The sequence below is a fragment of the Bacillus rossius genome, chromosome 2, assembly GCF_032445375.1.
Source record: "Bacillus rossius redtenbacheri isolate Brsri chromosome 2, Brsri_v3, whole genome shotgun sequence".
In the NCBI taxonomy this organism is placed as follows: Eukaryota; Metazoa; Arthropoda; class Insecta; order Phasmatodea; family Bacillidae; genus Bacillus; species Bacillus rossius.
Window position 1 is genome coordinate 44,056,161 of NC_086331.1, and position 17,332 is coordinate 44,073,492.

The window sequence follows — 17,332 nt, forward strand, 5'->3', positions numbered from 1 at the left end:
TATGATACAGGAAGAACGTACGAATCTACGCGCGCAGTAAACATTTTACCTGTGAATGTCATAAGAATAAACTGTAATTTGGCAAGTGGAACGTACCTCAACGGAAGACTAAGCAACATGCTGCACGAGTTTTCGCCTATGGTCCCGCCAGGATATAAACTGGTAGAAGTACCGCAAAGTATCATTTACGTTCCAGTCGTCGTGAAGTGCGCACACGAAGTCGTCGTCAGAATCGTTGACCAGCGAGAACGATTGGTGAATTTTCAAGACGAAGAAATTACATTACGTCTGCACTTGAAGCGATGGGCATAAAGTTCGTAACACCGAACAGTTATAAAAGAAATTGTTTTGTCGTGAATAAGAACAGTTCTCTACCAGACATTAGTGCATTAACACCTGACAACATAAAGTATCTTCTCAGTATTGGACAAGTGCCGAATAAATATGGAAGACGAAATCCTCAACGTGGAATATCCTGTTATTTTTGAAGACAGCATTACGAAAATGGAATTGCACAAGTACCAGCCTTTCCTGCTCGGACCGTACGCACTACCATCGGAAGTACGCATTGCAGTACAACACCAAGATATTTGTACTTTACCTTCGCAGTCATTTCTACGTATAAGAGGCACGCTTACAAAAGCGGATGGTACGCACCCGACAACGACATCAATATCCTGCAATGGTATTCTTCACCTAATCGAGCGCATTACATATGTACTCAATGGCGTCGAGGTAGACCAGACGAGAGATGTAGGCATAACATCTGCTATGAAAAATTAGCTTTCGCTCACGCCAAATGAACTGTCTGCTGCAAAGATGGCCGGTTGGGCTCTCGAGGATGAATATAAGCTTCCGGTTTATGCCGAAGGAAAGTTCGAAGTTTGTGTTCCTCTGTCCATGCTTCTTGGATTCGCTGAGGACTACAAGCATATAATCATTAATTCGAAACAAGAGCTCGTACTGCTTCTAGCCAACACGCACATTAATGCAATTGTCGTCGCTGCAGAAAACCCTCAAGATGTCTCGCTAACACTACAGTCTATCGAGTGGATGCTGCCCCACATCCAAGTGAGCACCGTTGAACGAGTCAAGATGTTGAAGAACATAGAAAATGGCAAGAACTTCGATGTGCCATTCCGATCCTGGAGCCTGGAAACTTATCCTGGCTTGCCTCATAGTCAGCATATCAATTGGATAGTAAAGTCCAGCTTCGCTACGGAAAAACCAAGATGCATCATCGTCGGTCTTCAGACCGGAAGACAACTCAATGCAGGAGTGAGTCGCTCCGTATTCGATAACTGTCAAATACGCAATGTAAAAATATTTTTAAACAGCGAAAGTTATCCGTACGTTGACATGAACATGGATTTTGAAAGTGGAAGATTTCTTCTAGCATATCAAATGTATGCCAAGTTTCAGCAAGCTTACTACGGGCGGAGACAGTCACCGATACTTAGTCCCGAAAGTTTCAAGAACAAGGCTCCGTTAATGGTGGTTGACGTTTCCAAACAGGATGATCGAATAAATTCAAACATCATCGACTGTAGGATCGAGATAACGACTAGCGGAAATATTCCACCAAACACCCATGCTTTTTGTCTGATACTTCACGATCGGCTTGCATCGTACAATTGTAGAGACAAACTTGTGAAAATTGTGACATAAATACCTTTTCGATAATAATTTATTTACGACCAAGCATTGCTAGCGACAAGATGTACTGCAACCTGCAAGGTTTCCAATATCAAAATGGATTCGTGCTCAAGGAAATTAGCGTCACCTCCGGAGACAAGACTCGAACCCGCAGCTTTCGACCTCCGTATTCGTGGAAACTACTAGACGAAAAAAGTAAACGGTCGAATGAATGGCTATGTAAATATTATCACGGACTAGAGTGGGACGAAGGAAAGATTCCGTACCACCAAGTGAAAAACACACTTCAAGATTTACTACTGCAAAACGAAATAATCTACGTTGCCAGACCCGAACAGAAGAAATGGCTATGAGAACTGTGTGACGACGGCGCAGCTGAAATTGTAGATATACAGACCGACTACGGCTGTCCTTCCCTGCGCAAGCTTAGTGCAATATACGTCGTGCAGCCATGTGAAAGTTTGAACGTGTCTGTGCCTGCACAAACTCACAGTTAATGCAGAAATGGCACACACAGTGTTAGTAGGATCCTGCATATATAAATGGTGTACATCCGTACGTGCCTTCAGTTGACGTTCGACCTGCAAGAAGATGTTTACGTTTCATCCTGCTAACGTGTACGTGAGCGCAAGACCTAGCTTCAGCAGTGTCGAGTACAGCTACTGGGATTCCGGGTATCTACGTACATATACAGAAACCTGTGATGGAGGCGCTCAGCATTGGCGGTTTGCGCACTTTCCTGTGTCCTACGAACCGACTCAGCAGCTGGTAGATTGTTGCGAACCTGGAAACTGTGCCGTCTATCACATGAGACCACACACAATCCTTCCTGCTAGCATCGCTGAGGTAGTCGCCTCGTCTGCATGTGCAACACCAAACATGGACGTGTTGTAACCTGTTGCGACCTGTGACGCTTCTACGCAGACGTCCGAACGGCGTGCGTCCCGTAGTCGCAGTTCAGGCAGTGAATCTGTCCCAACTAGCACTGAGCCAATGCCCAGGCGTAGACGTGGTCACAGACGTCATCGACCATGTCTTGTCGGAGTTGTCAACGTCGCAGAAGATGACCAGCTGGAAACCTGTGTTCCTGATCCTGTGGCCAGCGAACCAGTTGGAACCGGAGTCAACGAACCAGTTGGAACCGGAATCGACGAGTCAGTCCGTGCGGCAATAAATACTTTGCTTGTGAAAATGCTTGATTCCTTAACCTAACATGTATTTGTGTATTTTTATAAATAAATGTGTAAAACTTGAACCCGTGTGTTTTTTTATTTCTACAATTTTTTTTAGATACCTAATAAGAAAAAAAATCATTTTAAATACAGACAATATTTTGACTCATGTAGTATACCAGTAGACCACGGGTATATAAGCTAGGTTCAAATGACTGGACCCACAGTTCACCTCTGACCGCGTTGCAGTACGGACGTGCTCTCTCCATTAAGTTTCGTGAGATTTAGTTATGTCGACCGGAATAGACTGTCTACCGTCAGCAGCGGGGACCTCGTTGGCAGCAATGTTGATGGAGTCGGAGATCCTGATACCGACTGCAGAGGAGACCACGACAGCGTTGGAGATCCCGATACCTGCTGCAGAGGAGACAACGATACGTGCTGTTCCATCATCAGCTGAAGTTTCACCATCTGCATTCCAGACTTCAATTAATGAAGAGCGTACAGTGCATCAGTGCAAATATTGTGACGCATCTTTTACAAAACCTACGAATGCGCGCAGACATGAAAGAAGTAGTTGTCCGAATAATTTACTGAAACGAATACAATTTCAGTGCAATAAGTGCAATAAACTAATTTCACGTCTCGACAGCTTACATCGTCATTATAAAAATTGCTCCGAGAAAGTTAAGTGCGAGTATAATGAACATGGTTATTGTTTTGACTCATGTGTTGAACAAGCTAATGGGACTATATAAGTGAGACCCCAGGTGATATGGACTTCAGTCTGTCTCTGACTGCGGTGATGTACAGCTCGGATAGTTAGACTTGTATAACATAATAGACCAGTATCTAGCTATTCTTGAGAACTCGATGGCATCATTACCACTATCTACACCAACCTGGATCGAAGGTCTACCACCATCAGTGCAGAGCACGATGACAACGACGTCTACAGCTACACCTGCTCTCTCAGCACAGCAGGAGATTTCGAAGCGTGCAACAACTTCCGCAGAGCAGACCTCAAAGGCTTCAGAAGTTAACATGTCAGCAGTGTTACAATGGTTGTCAACAGTTCCAGTGGCATTGATGAAGGAAGGAGCATCCAACGGTGTTCCATCACCCGACTGCACGTACTGTGAGAAGATCAAAAACTTGGAATTACGGGATCATGTAATACACAATTGTAGTAATAACTCTGAATGCATTAAATATCAGTGCAACAGGTGTTTAAGCAAGTTTATACACTATGGAAGCTTAAAACGGCACCTCAGGAATTGTGATAGACTGGGTGTACATTCATCAGAATCAAGCTGTATATTTTGTAACAAAACATTAGCAACTATTCGAAGTGCAAAACAACATGAAATATATCACTGTCCTTTTAATGAAGTCGATAATTCGTCTTTGTGTGAAAATTGTGGTGTACCAATATGTCGACCTGATATGATAGACTGAATAGACATTTCAAGTCATGTAAAGGACTTAGTCCATACAATAAGAAGACTGTTTAAATCGAGAAATCCACAAGACTTTAGTAATTTGTCTGTGTATTTTTTTGTACTTGTAGTAGTGTACTACTTATGTAATAAAAGTTTTTTTAAAGGAACTTGTGGTGTTTTTTATTATCTCAAACCTGCCACTTAAGTGGTACTTTTTTAAAATATTAAAGTTGTTTTGTATCGGCCAGGGATCGAACCTAGGACCTAAGTCGATCTAATCAATCAGTATATAGATTACAAATTTAGTTAATGAATTTTGAACTTTTTCCCGAATCTCTAGCATTAAAATTACGCATTTCCAATATGGTGGTCTTGATGTCTGATAGGATGATGGTAGTAGAGGTTTTAAAGTCTCTTTACGAATGTTGAACATGGTTTATTGAAATTATTATTTTTTACATAAAATTAAACATTATTGCAACGATCTAGGATCGAACCGAGGACGGGAATCGATCGAATCAATGTGTAAGTTAATGAGTGATTTATTTAATGAATTTTGGAACTTTTCCCGAATTTCTAGCTAAATAATTACGGATTTTCAAGATGGCGGCCAAATTTCAAGATGGCGGGTGTCACAGCAATAATAAATGATTACTGCACTCTAGCGGATACGAATTAAACTAACATGGCGTCGGTGCACTCTAGCCGACGATACAATGATGATGCCTTCCAGCATCGAAGACAAGATGGCGGTCATGACGTCATACTAGATGATGTTATATATGCTTTGAAAAAAAGTGGTGGGAGTCAGTCTGCCAGCAGCCACCACGGGGGAAGAATCGGTCGCCATTTTTTTTATTGCACTCGTCGGGTTCGAACCAAGGACTCCGAACTCCGTGTCGTAAATGTTTGTTTTTTATAAATAATTTATTAAAATTTTACTAAGTGAATTTTTTTATAAATTTAAAAAAAAATTCGTTGAAATCGGATAATAAATAAAAAAGTTAAAGATTGCGGCCGTAACGAAAATTGCAACGGTGACGTCATAATTCAAAATGGCGGAAAACACATCACCGGAATTTTCGAGAACACACAATTACGTCATCCAAAATGGCGGATCCAAGATGGTGGATCCAAAATGGCCGCCGTGATCTACTTGTCCCGTTACGATGTGTCCCATTACGATGTGTCCCGTTATGCTGTGTCCCGTTACGCTCGTCCAAGATGGCCGCCATGACGTCACAATCCAATATGGCGGACCCCGGCACCGGCACCGCCCCCTGGACCCTGTCCCCGGACATACTTTCCTATACTACTGAAGCACAATAAAAAAATGTTTTAAAAACGCTGTTGATATTTTTTTTTTTAAACATCAAAAAATAAAATACCTGTTACAAAGCAACGTGATCCTGAATAAAAATTATATCTCACGGAAAACTTCTAGTGAGCATGGAAATAAGGTACGTTTGGATTATGTAATTGACACTCGCTGAGATAGTAAAGTCACACTCACACCATAGAATTTTTTTCGCATGTGAGTGGCTAGAAATTTGCGCAATGTAATCGATGCGTGGTGGTTTAATTAATTATTTTGCATCCTTGCCCGTGTTTTTACTAATGTTTTAAAATAATTTTGGAATAAATGTGGTAAGCATTTATTTAAAAATTTTAAAAACAATAATAACCTTGTTATACTTCAACACCAGCATAACTAATGAGCATTTAATTCTGTGATAAAACAGTTCAGAACAAACCGATTGTATGTAGGCTTATCATTCTTCTTAAAACTAAAATCATTCATAAATATAAGTTTATATATAATACAAATAATAAGATTTTCGGGGTGATAATACCAATATTTATTTATGAATAATAACCTAAAATCAAAAGAGTATTACAACGAACGCTCTATACAAACGGTTAATTTTAAACTGTTTATCTCCCCCCCCCCCCCCTTTAATGCTAGGATTTATATACAAATTGGTAGTTATGTTTCTGAAAACCATTATTTAGATATTAAAGACAACAATTTATTAATAACTTATCATAGTTACGTCATAAATAAATTTCAAATCATAAGTAAAAACAAAAAAATCATAAAATTTAATAATTTAGGAAACCACCCAAAATGTTGAATTTCAAGTTGCAATTGGCCTAATTACCTAGCTGATGAAATATAGAAAATTAAATTCTCCCAAAAAATTTAATATAATACTTGCCCGACTCAATGACTAAATGAAAAATGTAATGTAGCATTTATATATACATATATACATATATACATATATAATATATCACAATGGCAAATAAATATGAATATGCTGTGCCTGTATAGTGAAACGTGCAGGAATGTCGAGCAGTCTTCACGTCAGTTACGTGCCTCTTTTGCGGCCGAGTTTTGTCCATTTGTCCATATAAATAATTTAGAGCGATATTAACTGATGGCTCCCCCCAAGCTGCAACCCCATAACCCACATAAAAATTTGCGAGAGAAAATGTATACATAGGCCTGAAAAAAAAACTGCTTTAAAAATGTTCACTGTTCAAAAAATAGACCTCAGAAAAAAAAACCTAAAATTATTTCTACAGACAAGTATAAAGATTCTTAAGCGCACGGCTATAATTATTTACAGTTCTTAGAAAAAGAGTTTATCTTTAAACAGCCAATGATCTCACAGGGAAATTAATTGGTTGCAGCTAGATATTGCCAATTTGAGACATTAAATACTATGTCTTAGCGAGGTATAAAAGTCTTGCATAAACCAGAATTATTCTTTAAGGCCAAAAATTTTGTTTAATTCCATTATATGACTTATTTACCATTCTCTCTTCCCATTTTTGCTCGGTACAGAAAGCCATGCTGATATTTTTTTATTTAATTTTCTCATTACTAACAGTTAATACTAATTAAAAAACTTAAAAACGATTTCTTCTTTGTTTTTTTTTGTTCAGTAAGTAATATTTTCAACAGATATTCATTAATATAACATAATGGGTGTAAATATTCACGAAAGTGACAATAATAACGAACACTTGCACGTCGTTTCACATCCATTACATTACACTTCGTCAATATCTGTTGAAAGTATGGATGACAGAACAACAAATGCGAGGAATGTATCATGTTAAAATTCCAGAAATAACCTTTCAATGATAGGAATGACGAGAAAACGAGAAAATCAACATGGCGTGCAAAAGAGGGAAACAATTTTATTTTTAAATTGACCATTCCCACGGATGTTCTACTGTTATGATGATTCCAGTTTGTCTTCCACATATATGCGACTTGTTATATGCTGTTTGTAAAACGTTATGCGAATAGAATATTCAAAATGGAACATCATGCCTGACTTATTGTGCCGCGTCACTCGCTAAGAGGTTCATTTTGAAGGTTCCCACAGGTGGCTAAAGCACAAAGCTGCTTCTATTATTTTATTTCTGAAATATTTATTGCGAAAAATAAACAACTAGCGAAAATAAGTTAGAAATGGTGGGATAAACTGAGAGTAATTTCGGTCGTTGGGGAAGTTAGGAAAAAATCCGCAAAACATCAGTGAATGCAAGTAGTATATAAAAGGGGCTCCTGGCACAGGGTCCAGGGTCCGGAGCCGAGCCACATCTCTGATTGTGACGTCACGGCGGCCATCTTGGATGAGCGTAACGGGACACTACGTAACGGGACAAGTAGTATCCTGACGACCTTTGACCTTGACCCCGGCGGCCATCTTGGATCCGCCATCTTGGATCAGCCATATTTAAATCGTCTGTCACCATATTGATTTTTTTATGTTCTGCTGGAGGCTGCCATCTTGGATACCGTTGACTGTTTCTGCTTTTTGTTCATAGATAGCACCAGCGTCGCTCTTGATTATTTTTTCTGTTCTACTGGAGGCCGCCATCTTGGATACCGTCGAGATTGTTTCTGCTATTTGTTCATAGAGAGCGCCAGCATCGCTCTGTCTCATCACATAAGGTCGATCTAGAATATTTCTTATCGCATATTTACCAGCATTTAAAAAAAGTCTGAAGTGAAAAAACAAGTACAAAAATGCCATTTTTGCTTTAAAAAATAATTTCGAATGCTCCATAGTTTGTCAATGAAAGAAGCCTGCCTTTAAACTTTAGTGTATGTAGAAAATTCTCAAACTTCATCTCTTCAAGCAAATTGTAACCCGATATTATAAATATATGCAATATTTAGGACTACCTAAAAATTAAAAGCGTACTACAAAATAAGTGTCTGAACCAAAACCAATGCAATCATAAAAACATTGAAGAATATTTGTTTTAGTTTCTAAATAAATATTTTTTTCGTAACACCATTCTAGTGTTAATTTCCACCAGACAGAAACACGTATCCACACCAATAAGGATGCACATGTGCCAAAATACAAATAATTCAACACCCAGATCGTCGCAAGATATTGTATTAACCTTTTTATACATCTAATTGCTAGGTTAAGCTTTTTTGCAAGTCTATTTCTGAAGAAATACTGAAGTCAATTTACAGCATATAAATTGTTAAACAAAACTGCATGAATGTTCTAACAAGTGAAATTTTTGTTTCAATTATTTAAATATTTTTCTCGTAGCTTTATTTCTTCAAAAATACTGACGTATGAAGTTTCCGACTCGTGACAAAAATATACCATTGAAATATTTTGTAAATATATTTACTTGTACAGCCTCGCATCGTCACTTTTATGATAACGATAATAACAACATCAATACTCAACTACATCTAAATTTTAAATTATTTTCCTAGGTTTAATAATTAAAACCATTTAAAATATTAATGTTTGTTTTTATTTCTGAATTTAATTTAAATAACTCCTAATATTTGGTCAAACAATTGTGCAGAGTTAGTTAAGCACGTCTTCACAAAATAATATAACAATGGTTTTCAAATACGTGCCACTCAGTATAATCTGTCCATTTAACACAAACACCGCTTGATAGCCGTACGCTCGATTTATTTTCTACTCCGGTATGTCTCCGTTGAATAAAAACGGAAACGTCAATTATATTTAACAATAGCATTCTTACGATGAAATACGAAGAAAAATATGATTTTCAAATAGTGCAAACCTGGGGCGCAAAGCTAGAGGATTTGCAAAGGGAAAATTTCAGGGGGGCTCGCGCTGCCCGAGAGTTTTGCACGTGGGGTTTACAGACACGTCATCTCTGGATACGGTGCTGGTATGTTGTATACTGTCCATATTTTGGCCTACAAGCATGCACTAAGCAGAAAACTTTAAAATATACAGAATGTTTTCCATAGGGCATAGTTTTGACATCAAACCCGTTTCACAGCCACACTTTTGCAGTGCAGACAGACTCCCCTCAGTGAGGGCTTCTTAATTCCATGGAGGCCCGAGCGTCCATGCCGCCCCAACCCTCCCACATCCCTCGGGCACAACACCCATGGCGCAAACCTTTTAAAGATGTTCAAGCAAATTAAATACTGGTGACAACCAAGAAATTTGCTTATTCGGAGAATAAAAACGTTGTATGAGTCAAATCAAAAGTTTGATATTTTTTTCAAGGTTCAAGGTAAAACGCGTCACCAATATAACAAAACTCTAAAAGTGCTTTTCGCAATTACAACCAATAAGAAACTAATATTTGAATTAAACTAAGAATAAAAGCCGGCTATAGTGCGTTGTCTATAATTTACTTAATGAAAATTACAAAAGTTGTATATAGCCCTGTCTGATTTAATCTTACTAAATTATCTCTGTCGACTTCAACTCTTCTTAATAGGGCTTTTACACACAAAGTTAAAAAATTACGACCATTTACTCAAATTATAAAAACCAACAAATCTGCAACTTACTACAAAACTGTTTGAAATATTTATTTGCTACGCCGATGTTGAATTGAGGTGATTTCTGGGCTCGCAATTTCTTGCGGAAGTCAACTACTGCTCAAGAGAATAATTTTCAATGTTTCAATGAACTGGTAGTTCTCGCTTGAAAGTCCTAAAACCAGTATTCGTTATTATATTTATTTATTTTATGTGGCGAAGCTGTCTTCCACTAAACCATGGAAATGTTCACCACTCTAAAAATATATAAAAGAAAACCAACCTTATTTTGAAAATTACAAAAAAAAAAAGTGGTAATATTTTCCAAACAGTATGATACGAACTAAGTAACAATTAAGATACTATGCACTATTTGATGTATTAAAAATTAGAAAACTGAATGAAAATTTTTATGTATATTACATAAAATTCAATATTTATACGGGAAAAAAGTGTGTTAATATCGGCCTGATGCTATAATTCTAACTTTAATATAAAATGCTTTGTCGTACAAACATAGTAAAAATTTAACTTAAACATAATTTATCTCAGCTAGTATGTTTCGAGCAATGAACTAGAGTACAAAATGACGCAGCATGTTTATGTTTATAGCTCATCATTGTTTTTATTAAAATCTGACTGAGCAATGTGTTCAAAGACTGACTTAATATTTTCATTAATTTACAATGTTCCTAAAACAATTTTAATTATTATTCAAACAGCCCGTTCTCTGAAATAAATTTTGTATAATATGTAGGCTAATTGTATTTTATCATAACGCAAAATGTACAGGTTCGATTTCGATTTTCATGTCCCAAATGACGGCCAGCTTGCTGGACTAAACACACTGACAATTTCTCCTGTAAAAAAAATGTGCAACCTTGTTCTAAAATACGGTGAATGGTATATCTTGGAAATGAATAAAACTTTATAATTGGAGTGACAAGTGTTTTTACCATTGAAATTATGTCGGGTAGTAGTACCTAAGTAAACAAATAAATTGTGCTCGATGTGTTTTGTGAAACTTTTCTATTATACTTAAATAATTTTAAACGCAATTATTTAAATATTATAATAAACATAATATAATTATCTGATACGATAAAATATTTGTGATCAGTTTTTTTGTGTGACTGTTGACTCTATTCAATGTGGTTTTCCTTTTAAACTATTGTGTAAAACTGGCCAATATTATTGTTTAATATGTATAATTTTTTTATTTAAATTTTTTCAATCTGAAATTAAAACTCTTTATTGTACTAACACACTTTCTTGATTACTATGCCGACGGTCCAAAGGATGCATATAAATAAATAATACAACAAACTGAGGATTAGTGATATTTTAAATGATTTTATAATTCAGTATGATTAAATTTATGTGAGAATTAATTAAAACTACCTACATTTTAAGACCACGATTATCCTTCAATAATTTCCTATCTATGTGAGCCAGATATATTTAATGTTTTTACACTTGCAAAATTCAGCACACACTGGTTCAGCTTCACTAGTGTAAAGTCATATTACTGAAACATCATCACTTTTCTGCGAAGTTACAGAAATGTGTAAAATTTTGGCGTTGTGTGAGTTGGGACCTACCATAATTGTATAGGAAAAATATTAAAATATTTCACATTTTATTTTATAAAACCTGTGTTCATAAATTAAGTACACTAAATCGGAACGTTGGACCGAGTAGGCCTACATTAAATTTAAAGTCTAACTAACAACATTCTGTTCAAGCTCCTAACAATCTATAACATTTAGGCTGCGTATCAAAAATCCCGTGCAACAGAAATACACATGTTCCTATACAGTAGGTTTATCTACACAATATTTAGGAGTTTGTTATAATACGTCACTGGCCGTGAATTAAATCTACGAAATATTTGCTGCTTACAAATATACAAGAATGTGTGTCATACCGATGCCGCCTTATCCAAAGGTTCCTTTAATTTCAAGGCTTCATTCAGTGTGAAACTAGTTGTGAAAGGTTATCCGAATTCTTTCGACGCTTACACAAACTGGTGCATCAATTAAAAAATACTTTTTCGGTAACGATTTGTTTGCATTTAAAATTTTTTCGCACTTTATTGTCAAGCAATATTTAATTTTCACAAGCTCAAGTTAATAATTTGACAGAAATTTATAAACATTAAATGGTGTGGACAGCAGTTGGCTGGCTAAGAAACCGAATATAATTACATGACTACATAAAAATAGCACTATAATCCCCTCAAACACTACAAGGATGCATACGGAGTAGTGCGATTGATCCTTTCATGAACGGCTGCATCGGAGATTATGTAAGGAGGTCCAACTAATCGAAAGTTCGACAAAAAAGTCTGATATCCGTCAAGAGGCATATTTCAAGATCTTTTTAGGCTATATGGTACCTATAAAAAAAGTATTAGGAAATTTCCGTACAACGTATCCAAGTTTATCCCTTGATCCTGATAGCATGATCCTGTAAATATTGATATTGTGGTATATGATGCCTGCTGTTTTAATTTAGAACGTAGAAAGAATCTTGACACAAAAAAAAACAACTCGAATATCACAATACAAACAAGTTATGTCAAGTCTAGTGAATTTTTACTTTAGTATGCATTTTACAATCATTATTCATGGTTGTACCACAAATTGTTGTTATGTCTTGGATGCGTGATATGGTAATATTACCAGCCACTGTATATCTAGAAAATTTTTGTATACCTACTTTCTTCAATTATTTAACAAATAAAAAAATATTTGAAAAGTAATCATAGATTCACGTTATACAGAAATCTTCAGCAGGTTTTCTGGTTGTGGTGCAGGCTGAGTGACATATATACTATGTGAAATACTTTTGAATTAGGAATATATATTATATATAGGAATATATATTATATATAGGAATATATATTAGGAATATATTAGGAATTATTAAAAGCACAGGCAACATATGGTGTTCTGTCGGAGATGGTTTTTAAAACGCTTAACTCTGAAATTTTGTTATCAAAAAATATTTAAATATAAACTTAAGTAAAATACACTGTTTGTTGACTTATACTAAACGTATATAAAAATGTGACAAATATTGGCCTTAGAAAAAAATTGACTTTCACCAACTCAATTTTAAATAAAACATATAGTATAGCGTAATGTTTGATAACATGTAACAACTATGCGCACCGGAAACTATTGACTTAATCCCTATAATTGGTTACTTACATATGAAAATAAAATCGCAAAAAATAAACAAAAACGCCAAAAAATTCTGTGTACCTACAAATGGAATGCTATAATGGAAAAAAAATTACCTCAAAAATTAATGTAATGTTTGTTAATTTTGGAACATCTCCCACGATCTGAAAAGTGTGACACGGCCGCAATAGAATGTGCCGAATTTAAAGACATTACAAGTGTCAGATCTTCTCGTGATGAAGTCAGGAAGAAGAGGAAACCTAACTAGTTCTTTGTTTACTCTATGAGTGCATCAAGGCTTTTTTTTATTCTAGCAAGGGATTACATTATTTCACATAATTCAAATACATAACTGAAAATTTCCAGTTTTGGTGTGCATATTCCATCCATCCTGGCGGGAAAAACCAAAGTATTCAATGGCATAATAATTGAATGAATGGGCTCGACAACACAGAGTTCATTAGGCGATTATGGGTGGTGAGAAGGATAATGTAGCATTGACGGCAACAAAAAGAACCCGGATCGCCTGGGTGGGAGTCGTGTTAGCCTCTCACTCCCGAAGTCTCTGCTGAGCTTCAGTTATAAGATATATTTAACATTGTTATCTTAGGCTTTCTTGACAGCATTAAATAGTAGGGTTCAAAATTGCTTCTCGATAAATGTGGAGCTGGAAAAATAACACCTCTGAAAATTCTTCTGCTCTTGTTTATGTTCGACTTCCAAGCCCCTTTCAGTCAGATATCACATCCAAATTAAGGTTTAAATGAAAAAAATATATATGAATGATATTGAAATGGCAAATTATAAATTGATTAAAATGTCGCACAGTATCTCAAAAGTTCAAGTCTATAGATTAAATAAAGAAATCACTTGCAGCAACCCACAATTCACCAATGCAACGCTGATGCATTAAACAAGTTGAATTTCTGTTGCTAATTTAAGTCTGGATTCTCATTTTTTCAGTATAAATGCACGTCCATAGTTTATAGTTAGGACCTAAACGGCTACTTTCAAACACGCCTCGTGCCCTCGTTAGTAACATACGTATCGGTGCATTTGTTAAGATTTTACTTTGGACTTTTCACATTTATTAATCACTCGATATTTTTCATGGTAAAATTAGATGACGTTAGATTGTTAAGCCCCTTAACACAGCTCCACATCACCATTGCTTGAGTTGGTTTTTAACACACAGTGTCAATCTGTTACGTTTACACGCCTGTCCATGAAAATGACCACTGGAATGGTGTCAGTTATAAGTTACTACCCATCGACTTGAAATAGAGGCGGGTGTACATCGTCGACGAAAGACAGCGAGACAGCCTCGCAGAACGTAAAAAGCGAGCTTCCCAGCAGAGGCCTTCCCTGAATAACATCGCACCAGGTGTGCGCTTCAGTGTCGTGAACAAGGTAGTGGGGAGGGAAGAGGGCTTAAGCTTGAATTGTGAAGGGGGTTGGGGGACTGGGGTCTACAGGACATGTGTCAGGTTTTGAGGTACTGTTTCCGTCACGTCAAACTGTGTGCGCTTCCTCCTTGATAGTGCCGAGCTAGTTGCAACACCGCCGCCAACAGATTTCTTAAAATACAAAGTGAAGCGTATCACCGGTATAAAAAATTGTTCATCCACTGTTTTATTTTTTCTGTTTCACAAATATCAACAAGTGCAAAGATTACCTTTTTTTTATAGCTACGACAGGTAGGGATGTGTACATTATAACACAAACATATCATTTAGTCTCGATGTCATATTTTTTAACATCCATAAAACGAAATAATACCGAAAAAGTTTAAGTTTTTATAAAATGTCTGTCTCCATCATTTAACATTGCATTCCCGATATATATATATATATATATATATATATATATATATATATATATATATATATACACACATGACGAACTAACATAACCAGGACTCATCGAAAGTTATGCAGGCAAAAGCACCTTCTGTGACGGAATTAATCAACAAATTCGAGTTAATGTGAACAATACGTCAAAGTAAAGTGAGCGATTTACTTATCGTACTATATTAAAGAGGAGTTGATGCACTGTTGTTTAACTGCGCATGCGTACTGTGAGACGTGTCTAAAACTTACGAAGCCGTAACCGCGGCTCTTGCCAGTCTGCCGGTCCGTGATGACGACAGCCTCCTCGATGTCGCCATACACGGCAAAGTGCTCTCGCAGCGACTTGTCGGTGGTGTGATACGGCAGGCCGCCCACGAACAGCTTGGTCCACGTTGTGTCCTTCTGTTGCGCCGATGACAGCGACAGCGCGCCGCCCAGCCCTGACACCAGGCCGTCTGCCGCGTCCGCTCCCAGTCCACCCGGCATCAGCATGTCGACTGCAAAATATGGCGCGCGACACCACGTGGCTGGGCCGCTTCGCGCGGCGGCCGCGCGGCGCGCCACCTGCCCTCTTCCCCTCCTCAAACCGCACAAGCTGCCCCCCCCCCCCCCTCCACCCTTTTCACAGGGAGTTCAAGCAATCCACCAGCGTCCCTTAGCAGCGGCGCGCATCCAGGGTGTCCACAGTTAGTACTTTCGTACTAGATCTAGTACTTTTATAAGATTTTTAGTGGTCAAGTACAGATCTAGTACTTTTTTCTTTAATTTTATATTACAGTAACTCCAATATGTTTTATTATTAAGCGTAATTATTTTTAAAAACTATGGAATGTATGTGTGTGTTTGGTGTGATATATTTAAGTTAGAGCATTGCAATGTCATAATAACTTCCAAAATTGTTAAAGCCATAACAAATTATAATTTAGTACTTTTTTTTTCAAATCTAGTACTTTTTTTTTCGCCTAAGTTGGTACGAAATATTTTTTCTTTGTAGACACCCTGCGCGCATCGCGCTGTGGGGTGTCTCCTGCAGCGTCGAGCGTACGTCTGGAAGCTGACATACTAGCACCAACGTCCCGCATGCATTGCTGGAGGAAGTGAGCGCACATGGATATTCAACTCTTCATTAAAAATTATTGACTGAATTCAAGATAAGCTTAAAATTAATATTCTTACTCATTACAAATTATTTCTTAATAACTTAGTATTTCCTAAGTATCATTTGAGTAGGTCAAAATTAAATGATGCCATAGGGGAACATGATCTTAAAAAACATTTTTATGTGTTACTTTTTTTACAGACGGTAGTGTTAAGTTGAGCGATGATTTAAGTGAGTAGGTAACTGAGTTAACAGATATTGCTCGATAGCACCGGGTTTAAAAATAAGGCGCGAAATATGAGGTGGGAGTGTTTATGTAAGAGTAGGACCACGAATAAGAATAATGTAAAACTTTTACTGGTTCATCGTCGCCATGTTAGTTATAATCGTGAACATTAATAGTGTAATAATTTATTAATTTCAAGTAATTTATTAAAAATATTCAATTGAAACTTATTCACACGCGATAACACGGAGGTTTTCGTCAGCATGTTTGTTACAAAAATAATATTCATATCATACTTGATTGTTAACTTTTATTTCTCAGGGGAATTACTACACATTAAATACAGCACACAATCAGTATTGTAAACTGGCTTTCACAAACTTTGGTTTACTTTCGAATACTTTTGCATACATTTGCATACCTTTCGACAATTCTGCATACTTTTTTCTGTACTTCTGCCTAATTTCCTATCTTTCGTATAGTTTTTTTTTTTTTTCATATTTTGCCACACTTTCGCATACTTTTTCATAATTAATTATATTGACTCTTCATACTTTTTCATTTTTTGACTCAATTTGTATTGTTTTGCATACTTTCCTCACTTTCCATACTTTCGTATGCCTTACCACACTTTTGCATACTTTCTCATACATCGTAACATTGGAATTCTTTTGCTTCCTTTCGCATACTTTAGCAACTACAACTCTTTACATTGATCGTGTGTTGGTTCTAAAAATATCAAATTAATTTACACTATGAAGAATCCTTTTTTATTTGAGGAGCATTCTTGGTTGAAAAGTCAGTAAATTAGCTTTAATTTCTAACATCAAATGTCCACATACAAGTAAAATAGAAGTACCGTGGCACATTCACTCCCATAGCCCCACCATTTT

At 36.7% G+C, this 17,332-nt stretch overlaps 1 protein-coding gene across 1 annotated transcript in view; it reads right to left on the minus strand.

Moving 5' to 3' along the window:
* LOC134529256 (RNA-binding protein 24-like) overlaps positions 1-15,609 on the minus strand; it is a 576,520-nt gene extending 560,911 nt beyond the window's left edge. The window contains exon 1 of the mRNA XM_063363156.1: positions 15,364-15,609. Within this exon, the coding sequence (XP_063219226.1) occupies positions 15,364-15,606 (243 nt within the window). The 5' untranslated portion in view covers positions 15,607-15,609. The remainder of the gene's footprint in view (positions 1-15,363) is intronic.
* Positions 15,610-17,332: the final 1,723 nt, after the last annotated feature.